Below are 21,830 nucleotides of genomic sequence, written 5' to 3'. Positions count from 1 at the left end.
AAGCAGACCTGGGAACTCTCCTACCACACTATTCCCAACCAGAAATTCGTTAGGCTTTTTTCCAAACTGGTGGTCGCAGAGATGGTATCTGCCTCCCAGTAACAGGAAGTTTACCGGGCCGGAGTCCAGGGTGTGGTGGAGTGACAGTCGGCCCGCCCGTACTTCCTAACCCTCCCAAAACTGGTCGGGACGCCCCACACCCCCAGCCCTGCCAGAGAACCATGGAGGGAGTGGGAGAGGAGGTCGGCCCGCAGGGTCCGGAAAGCCCCGCGCCAGGCCAAGCAAATGGGCTCAGTGATGGCCGAGCAGGGCGGAGCTGCCCGCACCTGGGAAAATGGAGGCAGCACCGGGGCAGTGAGTGGCCTGGTGGTGCAGGCGGGGAGTCGCGTGGGCATCCACCCCCCGAACAGAGCTGTGCCAGGGATCACTCACAGTGCTGTGCCAGGTCGGGCGCTCGCTCTGTCTCTGGTTTGTTGCCTTCCGTGTTCTCGGCGCTGCCGCCTCAGGCTGTTCAGTCCCGGCGCCGCTCGGGCGCTCCCAGGAGTCTTCTTTAATGCCGGCCTGAAACCTCGAATCCTGGATAGGGCAGCTGGCCGCCTTCAGTGCGGCCCCAGCCTCCGGGATCCTGGCTGCATCCACAGCAGCCCTGGCGCCGTGTTCCCTGTTTCAAGACTCGCTTTTGCAGCTAAGAATCAGTTCTTTTCCTGCTCCACACTTCACAGCTGTTGCCTGTAAATGAGGCAGCCTCTCCTGCCGGGGGCAAAGTGGCGTTGAGCCCCCACGACCGGCCAGCAGCAGCAGTCCTCCCTTAAGAGATGGCCAGAGAAAGGTCCACAAGTTTCCCGGCTGCCTGAGGCCCAGTGGCCACCTTTTCCACCTCAGCTACTCCGCGCCAGCCGCCGCAGCCGCCGCCATCTTGAAACTCATGAATGTTTTTGTTTTATCATATTTTGAAGGTATTTAACTGCAAATATAGGGATGGCATTTTTGTTCCATGGTTTAACTACAGATATAGGGATGGCGCTTGCATTCCATGATTTAACTGCAGATATAGGGATGGCACTTGCACTCCATGATTTAACTACAGATATAGGGACAACATTTTTGTTCCATGGTTTATAAGCACAAACTAAGCTTCTAAAGTAATGATTGAAAAACTCAAAGTCCTACAGAGACCAGGCAGTTAGCAAAAACAAAGGAAGGACTGTATGAGGGCTGCAATAAACTGAAGACGGCAGCCCCGACTGAGGCAGGCCGTGGTTCTCAGCTCCAGTACTTCAAAGCACTGACATACTTGAACACTGGCCAAACGGTACCAGGTCTTATTTTTTCAAAAAGCCAAAAACCCAAGTTATTTTAAGATATATCTTTTTAACTATTTTAACTATTGAGAACTAACTTTTTAAAATGTTCTTCTCATCAAAATAAACAGGTCTACAGGCTTTTGGGCTAGCAGCACTTTTTCTTAAAGAAACTACTATGCAGTTTTCCTACCTATATGCCATATTGTTATCTTAAGCACCTGAAATCTAAGGTGAAGATATTACTGAAAAGAAACTTATCAATTGTATTGGAAGAGTGAAATATTCTAGAGCAATAAGGTGATGTACATGACATATCTAGTTTTTCTCTCAAAGAATGAAGCTTATTTTTCCTCAGTTCTCTTGACAACTGACGTGCAGATTAAGTATATATTATTAATGGGGTAATCATTACCTGTTCCTTTCTTGCAGGTGTAGGTGAGATGGTAATTGCAGGGAACATCATTCCACTGGCCGTTCTCATGCCAAATGATTACAACACAATCTTCTCCTGTAGAAAAGAAGCTGTCTGGCTGGTTGGGCCTCCAGTTCTCATATTGCTGTAAAAATGGAGAGAGAAGGTAACTGCCTGATAGTTAAAGAGTAACATAAGAGCAAGAGTGGCATTATATCACAATCTAATGGCAATAGATGCAAAAATTTCTGTTGGACCACACAGCTGAAATTATTTTGGTGGTAAAGGAAAAGAATTTTAAACTCTGAAAGGAAGATATATATGTGTTTATATTTATATATATATAGTCTTTATTCAACAAATGTCTATTCTTTGGCAATGAGATATCACTGAGGAATTTTGGTGTAGTTATTCTAGATTCCTAAATGTACAATCAACCCTCAAGGTAAGAAATGTCATTATGTTATTAATTGTAATGTAAGCGGAACTACAGATAAAAAGTCATTATCTCATCATTCTAATCTATCATATTTTCTTCCAGCCCTTATGTGCACATATTTTATATATTTGTGATCATAGTGCAGAAGAATTTTGTAGTCTTTCTTTTCTTATCTTTACCACTATAAATTATCTTTCTTTGTCTTATTTAATGTGATTACTTTTAATCTAAATTCATCTGGTTAAAAAGTGGTGATATTACAATATTTATTTTTAGTATTTATCTGATATATCTATGCTTCACTTTATATACAACCTTTCAAGACTATATTTTTTTAGATATGATTTTCATTTGAACCATAGAGATAAGTTTTGCTTTATAATCTAATCTGGAAGTTGTTTTCTTTTAATAGCAACATTTATCAAATTTATGAATATTGATATAAAAATATGCTTTCAAAGTATATCTTACTATGAATAATGTTTATTTTCCTTGTATGATGTATGTTCAGATAATTGAAAAAGATTTTATAGGTTTGATGTTTTTCTATGGTTGTCTTTATATCTTAAATGGTATCTATTGATTCCCCACTCTAAGCAATGATACATAACCAGAAATATCTTTTGCCTTCCATCACAGTAATACATGCCATTTATTTAGCATCTATAATGGATGAGTCCCTTTCTAGGTACTTGATATGCATTATCTCTTACTACAATCCAGCTCAATTGGGAATAATTTAGACCTGAGAGATGTTAAGCACCAAGGACTCTCAGGTTTAAGCTCATTTCTTTGTTACTTTAAAACACTGTCTCCATGGCAATCAATAACCATATGAAAAACACAGTCCTTATGCCTATTCAAGAATAATAAAGGTTCCGAGATGAAAATATTGGACTATAAATAGGAAACCAGTTTCCTACCCTTGAGTCCTCTTAACTATTACATGATATGAGACAAGTTTGTTTGTTCAGTGCCTTTCTGGCTCAACTTGAGTATCACTTTCCCACTGTACTTTTCCTATTCTCACACCCCACCATATCCAGCACTAACAAGACTAGTGGCAACAATCTTCCTTACTATGGTAGAAATACAGATTCAGATGTATCTGACACTGGCTAATATGACCATCTTTTCAGGTCTTACAGATCTGTTACAGTCTTTCCTTGAATTAAATTTAAAATAAGTCTATAGTTTGAAACAATGAGTTAAGAGATTTTATTTGGGAAAGATAAAGTCAGAGAATGAAAGAAATGTAAGTAAGAGTTAAAACAATCATTCTCAATTCTGAAAATGCAGAAAAAAAAAAAAAAGGTACTCCTATTATTTACTCACTCCCAACTGCACCATGGTTATTTTTATGCCCATTAAAATGTATAATATGTCTGACCCATTTCACTTTTTTATTTACCAAGGTACTGTACTTGGCTAGTTGTGTTTTCAATTCCAAATGTTTCCTTTTGTGGTTTTAATCTATATACATGGTGCAATAAAATCTTCAAAGTATCCCTTTATCTATGAAAAGGAGTTTTATATACCAATAAACTCTGATTTAAGCATGAAAAAGTATCATTAATACACTAGAGAGTGTCTGTAATTTTTCTTCTCAGAAAAAGTGGCTTTTAAAACTTTTAAATATGGTAAAAACCTATATTTTTGATAAAATAATTTGTAACAAGACCTAAAGTTTGAAAACTTTCTACTTTTCCCTCCGTCTCCATCATGCCAAAATTAAGACAGGAGACAAGCGACCCCTGCTATGTAAAACAGAGTCTTTGAAGAGGGATAAAATTGCCAAAAACCAGGGGAAGCTTTATGAAGTTGCATTTTTGCCAAAATACAGAATGAAGGGTGTTTTTATTCTTCTGGAGAAAACCTAATTTAGAAATGAGATGAAATTAAATCCAACTCTAGTAGCCTGAATGGTACCACCAAGTTACCCCCCGGATGGCTCTGGGGAGGGTGCACAGGCACCATCCTCACCAGGGCACTCTTCGGTGGGTCTCCCTGCAACCGGGAACTGGCATTTGCTCTGAACTGGGTTTCTAATTATTTCTCTATTTTCCTTCTCTTTGCTTCCTTCTCTTCTCCTATCATCCCTCACCCTCTACACTCTAAATCGTTTCGTTTCTGCTACTTACCTTTAATGGGTAAGCAACAGAGCAGAGATATAAAAGTCAGGTTCTGCCTCTTGCTGATATATAACTAGATGAATTACAGTAGGATAAAAATAAATAACAAAGGAATAGAAATTCATTGAAACAAAAATCTATACTTAATACTTTTTATGGTCAAAGATTCCAGAGTTCCCCAAGTATTTAATTTGGATTTGGGAGCTCAATACTTTCTAAGTAATCTCTTACAGGAAACTAGGAATGTCCTCAAAAGTGGAAATGTTTGCAACATCCCAATGGTATGTGTAAACTGTGCAATACTCTCTCATTCTTTGCCCCTACCCACACTGCCCACCTCCTTTCTTTGATTTAGTTTTCTTTATAAAACTTACTACATTTTAATATCCTATATAACTTATTATATTTCCCTCCGTAGTAGAATGTAAGCTTATTGAGGACAGGATTTTGGTTTCTTGGTTTACTACTATATCCTCAGTGCCAAGAACTATGTCTGGCACATACTGATGTTGTTTAATAATTTAATATTCAGAAATAATGAACCACAGAGGGTGTTTCATTCTTCCCAACCCACACCTGCTCCTAATCAAAAATGTTGTTTGCTGCTAGCAAATAACAGATGAGAGAGGCCATGACAGACATAGCCAGTGGAAGAAAATAACGTTTCTGAAAAATAGCTGGTGACGTATATCAAGGGCCTCACAAAGTCCCTGCACCTAGACCGCATAATTCTACTTCTAAAATTCTATCCTAAAAAAGTCAGAGATGTGAATAATGTTTTATGTAAAATTTTATTTATACTTGCAGTAAATGGGAAACAATCTATAGGATGAACATATGGTCGATAAATTATGATTTAGCCAGACAAATGGAATATTATATCATCATTAAATACTTTGTTTTTGAAGACCATATAAGCAAATGGGAAATAGCAAAAATATTAAAATATAAATGATTCAAATTGTACAATACTCTCAGATGCAGCTGTGTGTATATGTGCATGTATATAAAAGACCAAAAGGAAATGCAGTAAAATCTTATGAAGTTTATATGTGACTGATATGAGAGATAATTTTATTCTATATATTCTTACATATATTCCAAGTTCTCTAGAATGAGCACGAATTATTTTTCTAGTCAGTAAAAATGATCTATGCATTTATCAGAAAGGACTCACAGATTTCTTAGCTAATCCCTTTTTAATCTAACCTCAACAAATATCACTTCAAATTACCAAAGTCGCTTCACTGTCATGTATTTTGCAGCTGGCATTACCTCCTAATCTGAACAATACCATCTCATTTTCACAATGAAAGGAAATTTGGATTCCACGCCACTGAAGTGATTCGCAGGGCTTAAATTGGCCAGACTCAGACCTCTGGTAAAAGATTTAATTGTCTTTGGTGAGAATCACATTTGGCTTGCAGAAATGATTTAAAACGTGTGCTGCTGTTGCTGCTTGGCAAAGCTGAGGTTTAGTGGTGCAGCACCAAATTTTAGCTCTGTGGTTTTTACAAGAATGTCTGATACCCACAGGCATGTCACATGATTACCTCATATCTGATAATTCCATCGTGCAGATTTATCTTGGCTAAGATGCTTTGATTTTGCTCCATATTATTGCCAAACTGACTTAGCAAAGAAAACTCTAGTTTTCCGAACAACTTTCTTTGTTTCCTCCTAAATTCTTTACAGCCTTATTTAACATTACTTACAGGGAGAAAGAGTATAAAAAATAAATCTTTGACTTCAAATTTAATAATGTATTTTTTGTTCACTAAAGTTAAACATTAGGAAGAAATCAATCCTCAGGAAATCCATTCTGAGTTATAAGAATGTAATAGATTCTCTCTCCCATACAGTGTGTCACATACACAGAAATACAGATTCTTGGAATGAGCAGAGAAAAACTTACCACCTCCCATCTGGATTTTTTCTCCACACTTGGAGTAAACATCCCAGGTGATCTTTTCTAGGGCTGGATGGGCAAACTAAGAATTATTTTTAAAAGCCAGCATGGGTTGGGGAAATTCATTTTAACCCCTTCAAAAACAATGAATGCTGGTCATGCCTCTGCATGTTTGTGCCTCAGGGACTCATCTTCCCCATTCCAAATCCCAAACTCTTGCTGCCTCACCAGAAACAAGAATTAGATCACTACTATGCCCAAAAGAAAACCCTAACATTACTTTGCACCTTTGTTCTCTTCTGATGGTACAGGAAACGATAACATAAAACTCAAATAGTCGATGTAGCGCAAAGCCAACTCAGATACAAAATTTTCTTGCATTTTGCTAAAATTATTTTATACCTAGTATAAAACTGCCTAAAGCTGTGTATTATATGATAAAATTACTTTATTTTTAGAATCCAAATTAAATGACCAGCTCTCTGTCTCTATAAAAAATGTGCCAAAAAAGACAACCATTTCAATTAAATTGGATTCAGTCACTTTTTCGTTATTGTTTTCACTTTCTTTTCCCCCCAATTGGATTCAAGCAAATCAGCTGCCAAAATAATAAAATGATTCAAAAAACCCTGGATGAAATCCAACAGCTAATAAATATGGTCTCACATGAAAATTGCCTCCACAAACCAGAGAACTCATTGCAAACCAGTCTTAGCATTGAGAGGAAAAACTCAAAGACCGAAGTTACTCATCAAAGTCTATTAAACTATAAACGCTTAGATTATTTGCTCCAAATAATCTCTACTTTGTTGTCAAAAATTTATTTCTGTCTCACATTAACATAAAAGAAAAGACTTGTTCTGCAGGTCTTTTGCAATGAACATGACTTCCCCACCTGCTAACCTTCTTAACCCACAGGGAGCGACCCCGGATGCACAGATTTCAGAGTGATTTGACTAATTTTTCTCACTCAGACTGGCTGGAGAGCCATTTCTCTCCTTCCCAGCTCTTTGCAAGTCTCCAACTTGACTCAATCAACGTACTGGGGGAAAAAAAATAGTGTTGGGTGGGGAGAGGTCTCTACTTTTGAAAGTTATCAGTAATCTCCTTAATTTAGATGAGGTTTACATGCATTCAAGGTGAATCTCTTATTATGTAGTGTCTAGGAGGTCCCAACCGTTGTTCAGAGATACCAGATGATCTTTGAAAATACACAGCACTTGGCCATAATCAATGGTCCTAAAATCTCAGCAGATAAGCAGCATCACAAGCATGAACAAAACAAACTAATGATAAAAATGTAATGTAACTAATTGACCTTATCCTTAGGCAATTATGGATAACTGGCTTTTTGTTAAGGTTAACAAAAGCATTTTTTCAGAAATATACAAGGCTTAGAAATAAACCAGGAGTTTTTGTTTGTTTGTTTGCTTGTTTTTCTTTGCTGGGTTCAGCTTTGAGAACTGCTTTCAGTTAAAGAAAAAACAAAAAATAAGGCCATCCAGGATTAGTTACTGCTGTGACAGTCACATCGCAGTTGTCCTTTATGTGATACATATAGAAGCAAATCTGTCTGTGAGGAAATGTGTAGTCAGCTAGGTAGTAAGAACGGTAGGCTGCAGCAAAAACGTGGTTGAACCACAGAATGACTTACTCTTACCCCTCCACGCAACATTCCAAAATGTTTTTTGCACACCAAGAGTTTTAAAGAAGTCTTTAAAAGAGAATATCAATTTGAAAATTAAAACCCTGAAGATATAAGGTCAAAGTATTTCTAGAACATTAAAGAAGCTTATTTTTAAATCCCTTTTACCATCGTCTTAAGACTGAGGAGTTTAAAGAGCAACTGTTCTTTTAAAAACTTAATTAATAACCAGTCCTTCTTTATAACACTGAACCCATTTCAATTTCTTTTAACTGAGATTTTACAATTGCCTAACTTGGTCAACCAACTACAAAGAATAATCAATGAGCACTGGTTCCCCTTAGGAGTCAGGCACTCTGTTTAGAATCTCTTGGTTTCTTTTCCTCTCTACTGGCTCCTAAATGGTACACTATAAATAAAAAGAAAACAGAATTTTGATAGACGCTAAATGAAATTGAAGTTTACTTTTTTGTGTGTCATAAATTTGATATTTACACCCCCCTCTATCTCTCTTACACTTACACACACACACACATCCCCGTACATACACAGCACTTCTTGGCACTAGGGGAAATATATCTAAGACCTTTAGGAATGCACCTATTCACACAGAACTGTGTAGCAGATAAGTTCCTGCCATAAACACAGCAGAAAAGAACCAAAATGGTCAGCAGACAGCAGCAGACCCCTTGAGATGGGAAAACTGAGCTGTCCATTGGACAGACTTGAGAGCTAATTGAACAATTCTTACACATTTGACAGCCATAGGGTTCAGTTCAAATTTGTGCCTGAGCAAAAAAGTCCAAATTATTTGATACTGTGGATCTTCAAGATCTTTCATGAATAGCTGGAACTACAAATCTTGAATCTCTAATAGCCAAGTGCCTGTTCTATCTATCCATCTACCCACATATTTAGCTTTATTTTTTCAGCTTAGATGCAGTCACCTTTTATTCTTTAAAATTCACTATAATTTAATTTTTGTTTTGAATGGCCAATTAAAGACAATGTTTTGGGACGATTATGTATTTTGCCAAGCATGAACAATCACAGACATCCCATTGATAAAAATCACTTTTGACATTTGTCCAGTGAAACCATGCTATGATATATAATACATTAGTAAATTCTCTCCACAATTATAATAAACTTCAAATTATAATTTGGAATGTTTTTCCTTGAACAGTCCAATCACTGCTCTTCACCTACCCTCACTTCCTCCAAACACTGCTAATTTAATTCACAGTAAAAACATTTTTATAAAAAAAAAAACCCAAAAACAACCACAAAATCCCTCTAGGTTCACCTGCCAAGAAAACGAGCCAAAGAAAACTTTCTGTTGGGTTTTATTACTGTGTATAAAGTGAAGATACAGGAAATATCGGTCCTAATATTCGCTTTTGTTGCTAGGATTTTCCTAAGCATGTGACATGCGTTAGCTTCACACTGCATTTGAAAAATCATCTTTTTCAAATATAATTTTCAGTTTTGCAATATCATGCAATCCATACTAAAATTTTTAAACTACTAAAAGCTACAGGAATTTAATTCACAGAGAATATTATACCTGCATAGATCTGGGTAAGTTCTGGGAATGTGAAGTTTTGAAACACAAAATATAATATGACCACTAGGTGGTGATATATATCCATCATTATATTATGAATTAACAAATCACTTAAAACAGGACTTAGAATATTCCCCCTAAATCATGATCTTTTACTCCATATGTCAAAAAAAGATGAAAGGATTATCTGTGATATGTCCTCCCAGTTTTGTGAGGGAAGGAATGAAGAGAACACTTTGCTAGAAGTGGGGCCTCAGCTGAACAGTATTTACCATTCTGATCGCTTTCTTCCATTACAGGCCATTGTAGCTATAATCTGAATTTTCTGTTTGACTAAAATGCTTATCTACCATAGCTCATTATTTTCCATTTTTCCTTTTTAAATTATCTGATGATTTACATCAGTGGTGAAGTTACATCCAAAGCAGAGCCAAATCTGTAACATTCCCCTGAAATCCTCAGAACAGGGCAGATCATAAACAAACACCTGTGCACACGAAATGTCTGCAGTGTGAATCAGAGCTTGTTTTCAGGTAAAAACATATCTAGATTAGCTATGAAAACATGAGGCTTCTCTGTATCCAAACTTCTTTTATCACCTGGGAGGACCATACTGCCACCGCTGTACTCCCAGAGCTTCAAAATTAAATCCAAGTACAGTCGATGGATGCCAAGGGCAAGCAGATAACCACCAAAGTATAACAGCAAATTCCAAATAGAAAATACTTTCCCAAGAGGAAAGGTACCTTTTTGAAATACTTGCTGATAAGAAACCATCTTTTCACTGAGTAACGAACTCTGAATAACCACTCCGGGTTAGCCCAGCCTTTCAGAAAACAGGTCAAACGGTTATCTGAAACGAGGCTATGAGGACTACTTATTACAGAAATCAAAACATTTGGTAACTTTAAAATGACTTTTTCCCCCCAGATGGCTGGGGTACACAACAGGCATTTGTTTGCAGTCCGTGGGGTACATTTAACTTTGTTTTATTTAACTTGTTAGAGACAAATGACTTCCCTTCAAGGTAGAGATACACCCACTCTGATCCTTGTACTTGTTTAAGGTTACCCTGGTCTGGGTCCTTATTTTTGTTTTAAAGGAAAAGAAAAGAGCAGCTTTGTTCTAAAGGAGAAAGGGACGTTTGTTTTTGTGTCACTACCCTATGCTGGCAGCCTGGAATTGGATCCTACAAACATGAATATGCGAAAGGGAAGAAAAACTAACTTGGGTCTCCTGGTGGTTGTTAAAGTGGCAATATGCCCATGATTTTCCTAGCTGGCAAACCTCTGTGCGGGAGAGACAATCTGGCCGGCTCTTGAGTATAGCACTAATCTTGCGTAATAGCATGATCTCACTGCCCTACAAAGCAGTAATTATCAACAGCATTTTCAGAAGGATGTGAGTTACTCTCACTGTGAGACCACTGAGAGACAGGGGGCCTCAGGCAGAGCAACTTGCATTTAATCTATATGATAAATGGTGCCACTGGGCTCCTTCACTGCAAGTTTGTTTGCACAGGTCTTCAGTCATGAAGTGCTAACGATCCAAATGCAAGGAGAAACTGCAAAAAACTATTCAACATTTTTTTAAAACCTTTTCCATGGTTATGCATTGCCTTAAACTAACTAGCAATTAAATTTAAATGTCTGCATATAATTTTAAAGTTTCATAGAACACTGTTGGAAAAGCATCAGTGAGAAAGAACTAGTGCATTGATAAGTTTTTAAAAAAAATAATTTTGTCAATTATGAAATGATTTGCCAGTGTCTACTGATGGGTAAATATTGTTCTTCCAGTTCAATCCATCGCTAGCTCTCAGAACTCTAATAAAGGCAAAGTAGAGAGGAGAGTTTTACGTTCGAGAACTACTCTATGACTCATAATATCTTGCATGTAGAATTAGAAGAGCCAGTTCTCGATTTCAGATTAAATTAAAACTGTAACACAAGTGGTCTTTGCAGAAAGGAATCTGAGAATTCTTCCACTCAAGAGTAATGTGTTAAAGGATGAGGAAAGAGCATATGTTTTCCTTGGCTTTTAGGTTAATACAATGAAGGCTGTGAAGTTTAACATAATCAAATTAATGTTGATATGCAGTGTGACTTGTTCACAGAGAAGTGGCATTTGACTTGGAGCTAATGCCATACCACAGCTTCACATACATCCACCACACACCACACGCATCCATCTGTAAATATTTTATAGAAGGTTTTCTAAGATTTTCAGGTAGAAAACGTAAAACTTAAGTTTTTGATGTGGGGGTTTTGTTTTGCATTGTTTTCTGCCAAATCATGAGCAATCCTTTTAATTGAGCAGAAACCTGCAAACAAGCTTAGAAAGCACCAGAATTAGTCAATAGTCCTGATTCTCTTTTCAATGTCCAAAACGTCTGGGAGATGCAGGAAATTTTGTGCTTATAAAAGGGTAATAACAGTACATTCCTGCAGAAACAGAATAATGGTTGATGGCCTGTGATTTGTTACTCCTTTTCTCTGTCCCTTTTAAGAGTCTCTTCCTGGGTTAAGGGCTATTTCTTTATTGTTTCTACCTTCTTCAAAGCTGGTTTTTCTCACAATACCTTGCTTGACACACTGCAGACTGAAGAAATGGGGCTTCTGGATTTAAACTAAAATCCACACCAATCTGGCCATTCTCAGGCATCGACTCTAATCAACTGGCAGAGGAAGGCGAGTGGGTGCTGGAAATTTTAGGTGTGCCAGCTTGCCAAATTTTTGACTAAACATCAAAATGGAAAAAAAAAAGGCAGCAAAATTCAGTTATCTTCCAGAAATGTTTTTAAGTGGGATTTTAAGTACAAAAGGCTAATTGTACAATTAATTATCCTATCAATTTGCCTTTTGTAGTCTGTTTTCACAACTATCAAGGGGCAAGATGTGTCAGTTAGAGCTAGAAAATAAGACGTTTATAGATCTGTGATTTAGTAACTTGCTCTAGAACTTCCTGACAACATTCAGATAAATGCAGGACAGAGAAAGTCCCTCTGTTTTCTCCCCACAGTAAACTGGAGAGTGAGAAGGTGGTGGCCATGACTACGTCACAGGAAGCCCAGCCCAGCAGCCTGAAGGTGGGCCAACTCTGAGCACTGATGAAATAGAGATGACAGGAGTAAAAGTGATGAAGGGCATGTAGAAAATGTGTGTTTTTAAAATGTTTAAGAATAAATCAGGGCTTTTTTACAGAACAAATCAAATCTTCTAAAAGTTCCTCAATGTTTTAAAAGGGAATGAGATTGTCAGTTTTGTTCGGTCCTCAACCTCTGGACGTCGCCATCTAAGGTGACATTTTCCTTTGAAGAAACCACCTGTGATCCATGGAAACCTCTGATGCCCAGTGGTGATGGGTGAGCTTTGATGGTGGTACTGGGGGGCTCAGTGAAGGGAAGAGAAAAAGGAGCAGAGCAGGTCAGAGAGAAACCCCTTCTTAAGGGTCTTATTCCTGGGCATCAAAGAGAGGAGGGAGCAAGATGGTAACAGTTTTAAGTTTTTGAGACCCACGGTTTGATTTTAAAGCACTTGTTAGGGATGTGCATTACACAAAGTACTGTGATTAGGGCACCTGAGAGTTTCTGATATCTCCTCAATTGTGCTGTCCCATGGTCACACTATAGTCCTTAGTTGAAAAGAAAGTTGTGAAAATGATTTCACCAGGAAGTATGTAGACAGAGAAATTTGAATGCCATAATGTTTCCTATGTCTGGCTTCCTCTGTGCTTGAATGAACAGCCTTGCCCAGTGGATGAATAAATGAATCTCCATCCAACCTTAGGCAACCAAATCATCCTTGGCCAAGAAATCTATAGAAAGTAAAATGAACTGATAACATGCAGGTGTGATATTTCCTTTGGCTTGTTTCACTGCATTTTGGATATAAATTTATGAAAAATAAATAAATTTATATTCATTTATAAAATAAATGTATTTTTAAAGTCATTTTTATTCAGAAAATATATTGACTAACCATGTACCTATCTTAAAAAAAAATCCTCCTTCAAAGTTTTTTGTAATTGTTAGTTTCCTAAATCTTCATAGAAAACCTGCCCTAACATAATTAAAACATGTAGGGGTGGCAGAGGCTGAAAGTTTGCTTTCCATTTCTAACATCCAAAGTTTACTACAAAGGTGTTTCCAGGACAACAACAGGCAAAATTGTCATCATTTCCAGTAGAAACAAATGTTTCCTTTGGGTTAATACTTTTTGTAAGACGCATTATGCTCAGCTATGTACTTCTATTTTTGAGAAACTTTTTTTTTCTTTTTACCACATTTGAAAATGGTACTGGTACAACTTTGAATGAAATCTTTAAATTTAGACAAACAAGAAAGAATCACAAAGAGATTCAGCTGAAAGACTTAATGTGGTCATGTCAAGGTAAAAAGAGAGTTGGCTGAGCAATGTATGTATACTGATTATTACCTGTTCATTTAAAAACTGATTATCACCTGTTCATTTAAAAACTTTTATTAAGCATGCATTTTATGTCAACTATTCTGCTAGGTGCTGAAAACAATAGAGATGAAAGTTCATCCCTGCCTCAGAGAGCTCAGTGTCAGGAAGTCAACACCACAGGGGTCTGTGCTAGGACTGGAAGAGGACAGGAGGGCTGGGAAAGCACCCAAAAGGAGCTCTTAGTCACAGCCAGCAAGGAAGGCTTCCTGGAAGAAGGAGACTCTCGGCTGTGCAGGATATCTGAATGTTTATGAAATGAAATTAAGGTAAGTGGTGAGAACAAGCTAAGCAGTAGGGCGAGTATAAACCAAGCCCCGCAGGAAGGAGAGGTCATGGCTTATTCCACGAGCTGTGAGAGTTTTCAGATGCTATAGCTTAGGAAGTGGCAGATGGAGTTGGTGGGCTTTGTCTGCTTTGCTAATAATTAGAATTTTATACGAAAGGTAACTAGAAGACATTGAAGGAGTTTAAGAAGGGAGTAACAAGAGTTCACAGCCAGGAAAGGAGAAGGTCACTGGCACTGAAAAACAGATCTGAGAGAAAACACTTCTGACTAGCCGTTCATTTAACTATTGGTTAAAGAAAGAACTTAAAAGTCAGCTAATAGTATAGAAGCTAGATAAGAAAAGTTTGTTTAGGTTTGCCAGCTTTAATGTGTATTTAACTTAGATGGTTTAACTTAGTGTCTTTGAGGACATTACCTGGGTGACAAGTAAAGCAATTCATTATTGAAGTCACTTGTCAGGGTTTCTAATAAAGCACTAGGTGAATTTTCACTGTTAGAGAACAATAGTCAAGTTAAAGAATAACTGGTTAGTGGAAAGCCAAGTGACAAAGTAAAAAACTGGGAAGAGTTTAGAGAAAAAAACTCTTATATAAATTGTGAGGGTAAGCTAGACCCAGTTTTCTTCATGGGTGGACTTTTGTGAAATTTATTGGGCAAACACCCCAAACAAAAACAATAATTGGCATTTTATTAATGATATCAATTTCCTATTATAGAGGCCAAAAATGCAAAATAAATTAGTCAGAATCAGAAGAACAAGAACAACTTAGGTAATTTGGCCAAACAATATCATTAATTCTGTATATGCATGTGATTAGCTTAGCTTTAAAGCATAATCATGTTAAATATGTGTGTGTACATATATATATATATTTTACTGCAATTTAATTATAAGCAAAGTTTAATTATTTCACTGAAAGGACTCATTGAAACTGAGACCTAACAATCTCATTTGTTTTTACTAAATTGTAAGACTAATATCAAAAGATAGTGTAGGGTAAACATCAAAGGTCCTTTTTGTTTTAATACTGTTCTACCTCCCAAGATGGATAAGCTCTAATAAATCTTTGAAACAAAACACAGAGAAACAGAGGGAGCGGAAGAGAGAAATCACTCTAAAACATAAACAAAGTCCTTAAAACTGCACACAGTCAAGTTAACACCATCTCCAAGTATAAGAAGATACTGCTCTCCCCGATGAAGACTTTAGTAACTATGAGGAATATTTTCAAAAGCAAGAAAGCTGGAGTAAACACTGAAACAAAGGGGAGCTATTTTATTCAAAGGCCTGCACACATATGGAACCTGTTAAGTGGATGGTGACTGTGGAAAGAACTACCAATGTGTTTGAGACACCTAGGCTGTGTCAGAAGGGAAGGGGACAGAGGAAAGGGTGGGTACAAAAGCAGAAAAGTGGGCCCAAGATCAGTCAAATGGGAGGGAGACAGGCTGTTAGGCAGATGGCCTTTTCTGTTCCAAAATGTTCAAAGTTAAGGGGCATTCCTCAGCACACTTATTTTACACAAAGAGTGAATTGAGAAGAAATCAAGGGTCTGTCAGAGTTCTTTCTGGGTTTACTTCTGTCATTTCTTTGATAAACTTTCCTTGTTCATATATTTTATTTGCTGCCTTCTTCAAACTGAGGTCCTCACCTAGGGTGCGCTCCATGATCCTTAGGTTTCACGTAAAAGGGTGAATTAAGAGTAGAGATCTTGTTTATGTTGTATGGTTATGTATGTCAGGTTGTTATCTGAAATTTTCAGAGGAACAGCAATATTTCTCTTTTGATGAAGTGCAATGTTCACTCATTTACCAAGCTTATTAGGATCAGTCCAGACTATGGAAATGGTAATTAAGTTATTCTTTTCCACAGTATTTGTGTGAAATTAAAAATTAATGGACACAGGCAAAAAAATCATCAAGTTGCTTTGCTTCAACACAGTGGAATAATGACATCTGATGAGTCAAGCTCACCTGTGCGGCACTTGGCCGGGAAGATAAATTCCCAAAGATATTTTACAGGCCTCACATAGCTGCCAGATAAAAGCCAATATTCAGTCTCATTAACCAAGCTCACAAGGAGAAGGGATAAGGCTTTATCCTAGACACCATGAGAAATAACAAGTAGGGGAAAGAAGCTCTGCTTTGAAGAGCTTGTACTGATAATGGAGAAGTCAGAATAAACATCTAGTAACACGCATACATGCTAAGAATGAAAACGTACAAATCAATTCTACATAACCGACAACAGATTGGAAACAGACTGGGACTTGGCTCAGTCGGGTCAGTGGGTAGCAACTGGCAGACTTTTCATCCACTCCACTTAGCCAAGTGCAGCTATTCTAGGCTCAGGGCTGGAACATACAGAGACCCAGACAGTAAGTAGACTGTGAGATAAGTCATGGCCCAGATCTACATGGCACAAGTACCAACCAGAATCGGCCATTGAGTCCTGGGCATTCTAGCTTCTGTATACAGATGTCAGCTCACAAAACCCTGTGCTTTTCACTGGGCAATTTGTAAGGGAAAATTTGTGGGAGGTAGACTTAACAGTGGATATCGCAGAAACCCAATTTATCCCACAAGAATGAAGTATACATTTAACAAGAGAAAACTCATTAAATGCCTATACTATATAATATACATTAACAAAATGATAAAAAGCAGTTTTAACTATCTGTAATATAGAGAAAGAATCCTTCAGTTGTATGTTCTTAAAATTAAATTAATAAAAACAAAATTTTCTATCTTTGACTGAAATTAATATATAAGGAATTAAAATTAACATACAAATTAATATAAAAGGACTCATCCCATACCCAAACATTATTAACCTAACTGGCCAATATCATCCCCCTTAGGCACAGCAAAATGAAAACATACAGAAGCAACAGCTCAGATACACCATCCAGCTAGAATAACTGGAAAATAAATAAGATGACTGATCCTGAGGCTGTGGTTCCTATATCTTATGGGGAACATATTTCAAGAACAATCTCCTTTCCCTATTTTTTCTGCTTCATGCCAAAGAACTTACCTGTAAACTTGAATGGCAAATAGTGCTGATTTATACAGAATGATGACAGAGAAGGCAAGCCAGGCTTTATCCTGGGTTGCTCAAAGTAATTAGGGATATTTTTTTTTAAAGTCAAGGTGGTACCAGCCAGAAGAAACCGTGGCTTTAGAGATGAGTTCAAGAACTGGCTTTGCCACTTAATAGCTTTGTGACTCTGGGCAAATAGCTCAACCTGACTGACTTTCCTTTCCTTTACCTGTAAAACAGGCAAAGAAAAACCTAATAACCTCTTAAGGGTTATTACAGGGAAAAAACACATGCAAATGATTGATACAGTGGCTGACACAGAGATGAACTTTGGGGTGTATTCATAAGAGCACAAAGAAGCTTCCTTGAACAGAGAAGAACTTCCAAAAGCAGAGATTGCTTTGGCATCTATTCTAGAAGGAACCTCACGTTTTGTCAAACTCATTAAATCCAGACGAGTGCCAGGCAATAAGTGAAATTTAAGTGCCAAAGTAATTCACACACACAAAAACACTTTAAAATTATTTACAGTTTATACTCTTACCTAATTTAGAAACTAATTTACGCTTACTATCAAATCCTGTGGATCTCAACTTTGTCTGCATTTCAGGATCACCTGGGGAACACTTAGAAAATATAGCTCCAAGAGGTTTAGCTGTAATAAATCTGGGCTGAGGGCCTAGGCACCAGCTTTTTATTTATGCTCCCCCGGTGATTCTACTGAACAGCCAGCACTGAGTCCCACTAGTAGAGCCAATCACATTTGAACTGTTTCTAGAGAATTAGATTCATTTGCATTTACTAGTAATGACTCAAAACAGCTTTACCAGCTCTGATTTAAGAACCTACTGTAGCCTACTCAAAGTTGTGGCCAGCATTTTCAAGTCACTTCTTTAAGAAGTAGAAAAAAAATTAACATATATAATTAGTCAGCAGTGTTTGAATGGAAAGAGATTCGAGAAATCATAAATCAATAATCTTTAAGATAAAAAAAAAAGAATGAGCATTTTTGCTTGGATAAAAATGAGCCATGCCTATAGCAGATTTCCAGTGCAATTACATAAGAGGAAAGCGTATTTTTTGAAAGGCCTTTTCTCTTACATTTATTCTTTTCCTTTTTACTCCAAAGCTATAAAAAGAAAAGATAACAACCTGAGAGACAGACCCAAGAAAATTCTGCTGATTATCTGGTTTTCTGGTTCAATGGAAATCTGATACACTCCTCTTTTAAAGAGAACCAGAGCTAGTGGAGGGAGCACTGGTAGTTGGATCAGTAAGCTTGGAACTCTTTTCTAATCCTTTCCTGTTTCACTGAGTGACCCTAAGCAAGTCACTTAACTTGCCTCCAGTCTCTGTCGCACTCTCTGTAGCATGCAATCAACACACAGTGCCAAGTTCCTGGAATTGGTATCATTTCCATCAGCATCTTACCAGTGTGCTGCCATCAGTCCAACGGAAGTCATGCTCAAACATCTTGTCATTGAGGCCTATCCACTGATAATCATGGCCCACACCTAAGAAATGTGGGAAGACACAGATATTTTTACTACCTTTCCCACAGACGGATGAAAATATATCAAAGAAAATTATTTTCAGAGTGAATCATGCATTCTCTTTTCTGGTTGGATTTTTAGTTAGCCGCTTGTATTTAAAAAAAAAAACAAAAAAACCTCTCCTAATTATCTTATTCTTCTGCCCAGTGTGCTTTAAACTAGTAAGCTAATTAACACTGTGAAACATTAAAACATCAGACATAGACAATAATTTTCCTAGCAGTTTATTATAACTAAATATTTGTTCTCCATACTTACTCGTGATAAAATTTTTCATTTCCTTTTTTAAGCAATGCCATTGGCAAAAATTCAGTGACCCAATAAAATGTGTCAGATCTTACCCATACTACCCTCACTTTGAAAGCCACAGGTTTCTTCTCTGAGTGTTTTAAACAGTGAACACTTAGACTAGACAGTTCTGCAAAATTATCCTAAAAAATATTTACTTTTACCATGAGATGAGTCATTGGCAAGGATATCATGCAATAAAGTTAAATGAACCTCTATCCAAATTACAAATGAACAATCAAACTTCCAAAAGACAGTAGGCACCATGAGAACATATTTAATAGAGCATCAAACACTTCGTGAGCAAAAAATATTCTACATATTTGCTACATAAAAACTAGCTGCCTCCTTCTTTGCTATGGTGTTAACTTTTATTAGCTTTCAATCTGTACCTAATCATATTCTTAATATGAAGTTCACTTCCTATGGTCAAAAATAATTAGAAACTTGGACAAGAACCAATATGCACAGAGGATAAGATTAGGATGCTATTAACAATTCAGTTTAACTACCAGGATAAAAATAACTGAAAGCAACTTTTTCTTTTAGATAACACATGCAAATATTCCAAATAGAGACCATGGAGGAAACCAGGGTAAGAATTACATTGAACCATATTTTTGTAAGTCAAAAAATGACCAAATAGCAGTTTTATATGATTTAACCTATAACATGCTGTTTCTTCTATTACTGCTGGCACATTAAGCAATGCCTTCCTACACTGTAGTTGAATGTTCCCCAAAGTGGGGGACTCTTATAGGTGAGATGGTTTTAGGTAGTTCAGAGATGAAGGATTTCACTAGTGGAATCACGACTGAGAAAGCTATTTCTTTTCAGCTGGATACTGAGAAAACTAAGTGGTGAGAACAAGTGAGGTTGCCGGAAACCTGTGCCTATCTGGTACATACGATTCACAAACATTTGTTCTTCATGAGACAGGATGCTCGTGAGATGGGCGCCCTGCAGACGGCATTCCCGTTCAGCCGCGTCCCATGTGCGTCGGTGGGCGAAGTATTTGTAGCACTGCCCTTGGAATTTGTGCCAGCCATAGTCACACGTCTCGGTGTCTGGAAAGAAACAAGGCAGGGGTTATTAAACTCACCTACGTCATTCAAACTTGGCTCCCCAATCCAAGTGTTAATAGGATATCCAAGCCAATATCTATGCAATGTCCCTGAAGTAAATGATTCATAAAATTTGGTCACGATGACAAAGACATTATTATAATTCCAGCCCAACTGATTCCCGAAAAGTGGGTGGCTGCAGATATTCGGACTGAAAAGACAGTATCTAAGTGCAATTTCCTTGATTAAAGCCAGTTAGGGCAGGAGAGAAGACTGGAGAAGGAGCCAGCCAAAATTTCTTCGGCTGCAGCGTCTGCTGACTTAACTTGTGAAGCAATTGGGGCTAATTCCTTACTGACACAACTGTTCTAAGAGAATCGTTCAAGTGATAAGATAAGAATTCTAGCTAACAGGGTTATGAACGCTCTATTTGCATAACGACTTCAAAGTGTCTCTGGAAGTATTCCTTTCCCACTTCCCAGAGAGATATGTGGGAGGTCACAGGCTCTTGTCATGTAAGATTTACAAAGAGAAAAAAGTCTTTCATGAGTAGGCAGCTTCTGGGAAAATAGGTAACTCCCAGTGCAAATGCATCAAGATTTTAAGTTAATGAAAAATGAAATAACCTAAGTTCTTTAAGTTGGTACCCCCTCATTCCACCAAGCCATATACATACAGTGTATGTATGTATATATATGTGTACATGTGTGCATTTTTTTTTTCTCTTTCCCAACAAGCACACCATAACTGGTATTCCAGTGGGATGAAAACATTTTTCAAATACATCTAAATTTTACACTGGCAGTAAGCTTCGGCTAAACTTTCTAGTTTGCTAGTTTTAATGCATTTTCACAAGAAAGTAGCCTTGTTCATAGCACTGTATTCTCATGGGTAATCTTCCCTCAGACTCACCCGCACATAGGTGGGGTTACGCTATATATATTAAATAATGATCGACAGAAATAATTTTGACTTTCACAAAGTATACCTTAGAAATATATTGAACTAGTTATATACGAAAACTAACAAAATTGCAGTTTATATTTTAGGCACCAAGAAAACCTTCCAGATTACCTAGTAAGCATCCCCCCTCCCCTAATTTTACTGATTGAAGAACAAAAGCCTATTAGATTTAATAAATGCTTGTTTTATATGTTGGATCTGGCCAAAATGAAACTCAAATTGTCTCCTCTAACTTAGTTTATTCCTCTTTCTATCATTGTGGGAAAGGACGCATTCTGAGAGATTTAATTTTTTTCCTGGCTTCAGTGATTTAGACCATAATCATACGACAGATGCAGCTTATCTCTGAGAGCAGTCTTTATTTCAGTTTAGTCTATCAGTCCTGTTGTTTAGTTATAGCCAGCTGACTAACTGTTTGGAATAATGTGTGCCGGAAGTTTTGAGCTTTATTAAAGTATTGTTTAGAGACCACCAAATCTCATAGGAAAGGACTCAAGATGCAGCTAGATGGTTTGGTATAAAAGCAGCACTCAGCATCCCAAAATGAAGCAAATTGTGACTACTTGAATAAAATAACTTTCCTTTTGGGAAGTTCACTTGGAAGAATTTAGAGGTGAGGTGGGAGAGGTGTGGAAAAAACAGATCTTCAAATATGAAGGTGTAATTTATAGGGAAGAAGAACTGGAAATTTTTTTAGAACACTTACTGCCAAAATCAATAATGTGATATTCTCATAGCACAGCTTTCTTTAACCTT

The 21,830-nt window shown here is 37.3% G+C and overlaps 1 protein-coding gene across 4 annotated transcripts in view; it reads right to left on the bottom strand.

The window, feature by feature from the left end:
- The window catches only part of VCAN (versican), a 97,598-nt gene that overhangs the window by 10,571 nt on the left and 65,197 nt on the right, over positions 1–21,830 (bottom strand). For all 4 annotated transcript variants that reach the window (XM_063086464.1, XM_063086466.1, XM_063086465.1 and 1 more), the window contains 3 exons: positions 19,956–20,114; positions 18,638–18,720; positions 1,717–1,861 (listed from right to left, as the gene is read on the bottom strand). In XM_063086464.1, the coding sequence (XP_062942534.1) occupies positions 1,717–1,861; positions 18,638–18,720; positions 19,956–20,114 (387 nt within the window). The remainder of the gene's footprint in view (positions 1–1,716; positions 1,862–18,637; positions 18,721–19,955; positions 20,115–21,830) is intronic.

This window comes from Cynocephalus volans, chromosome 2, assembly GCF_027409185.1.
Source record: "Cynocephalus volans isolate mCynVol1 chromosome 2, mCynVol1.pri, whole genome shotgun sequence".
NCBI lineage: Eukaryota > Metazoa > Chordata > Mammalia > Dermoptera > Cynocephalidae > Cynocephalus > Cynocephalus volans.
Note: the sequence above shows the minus strand (reverse complement) of the source record. Positions and strands in the feature narration are given on the sequence as shown.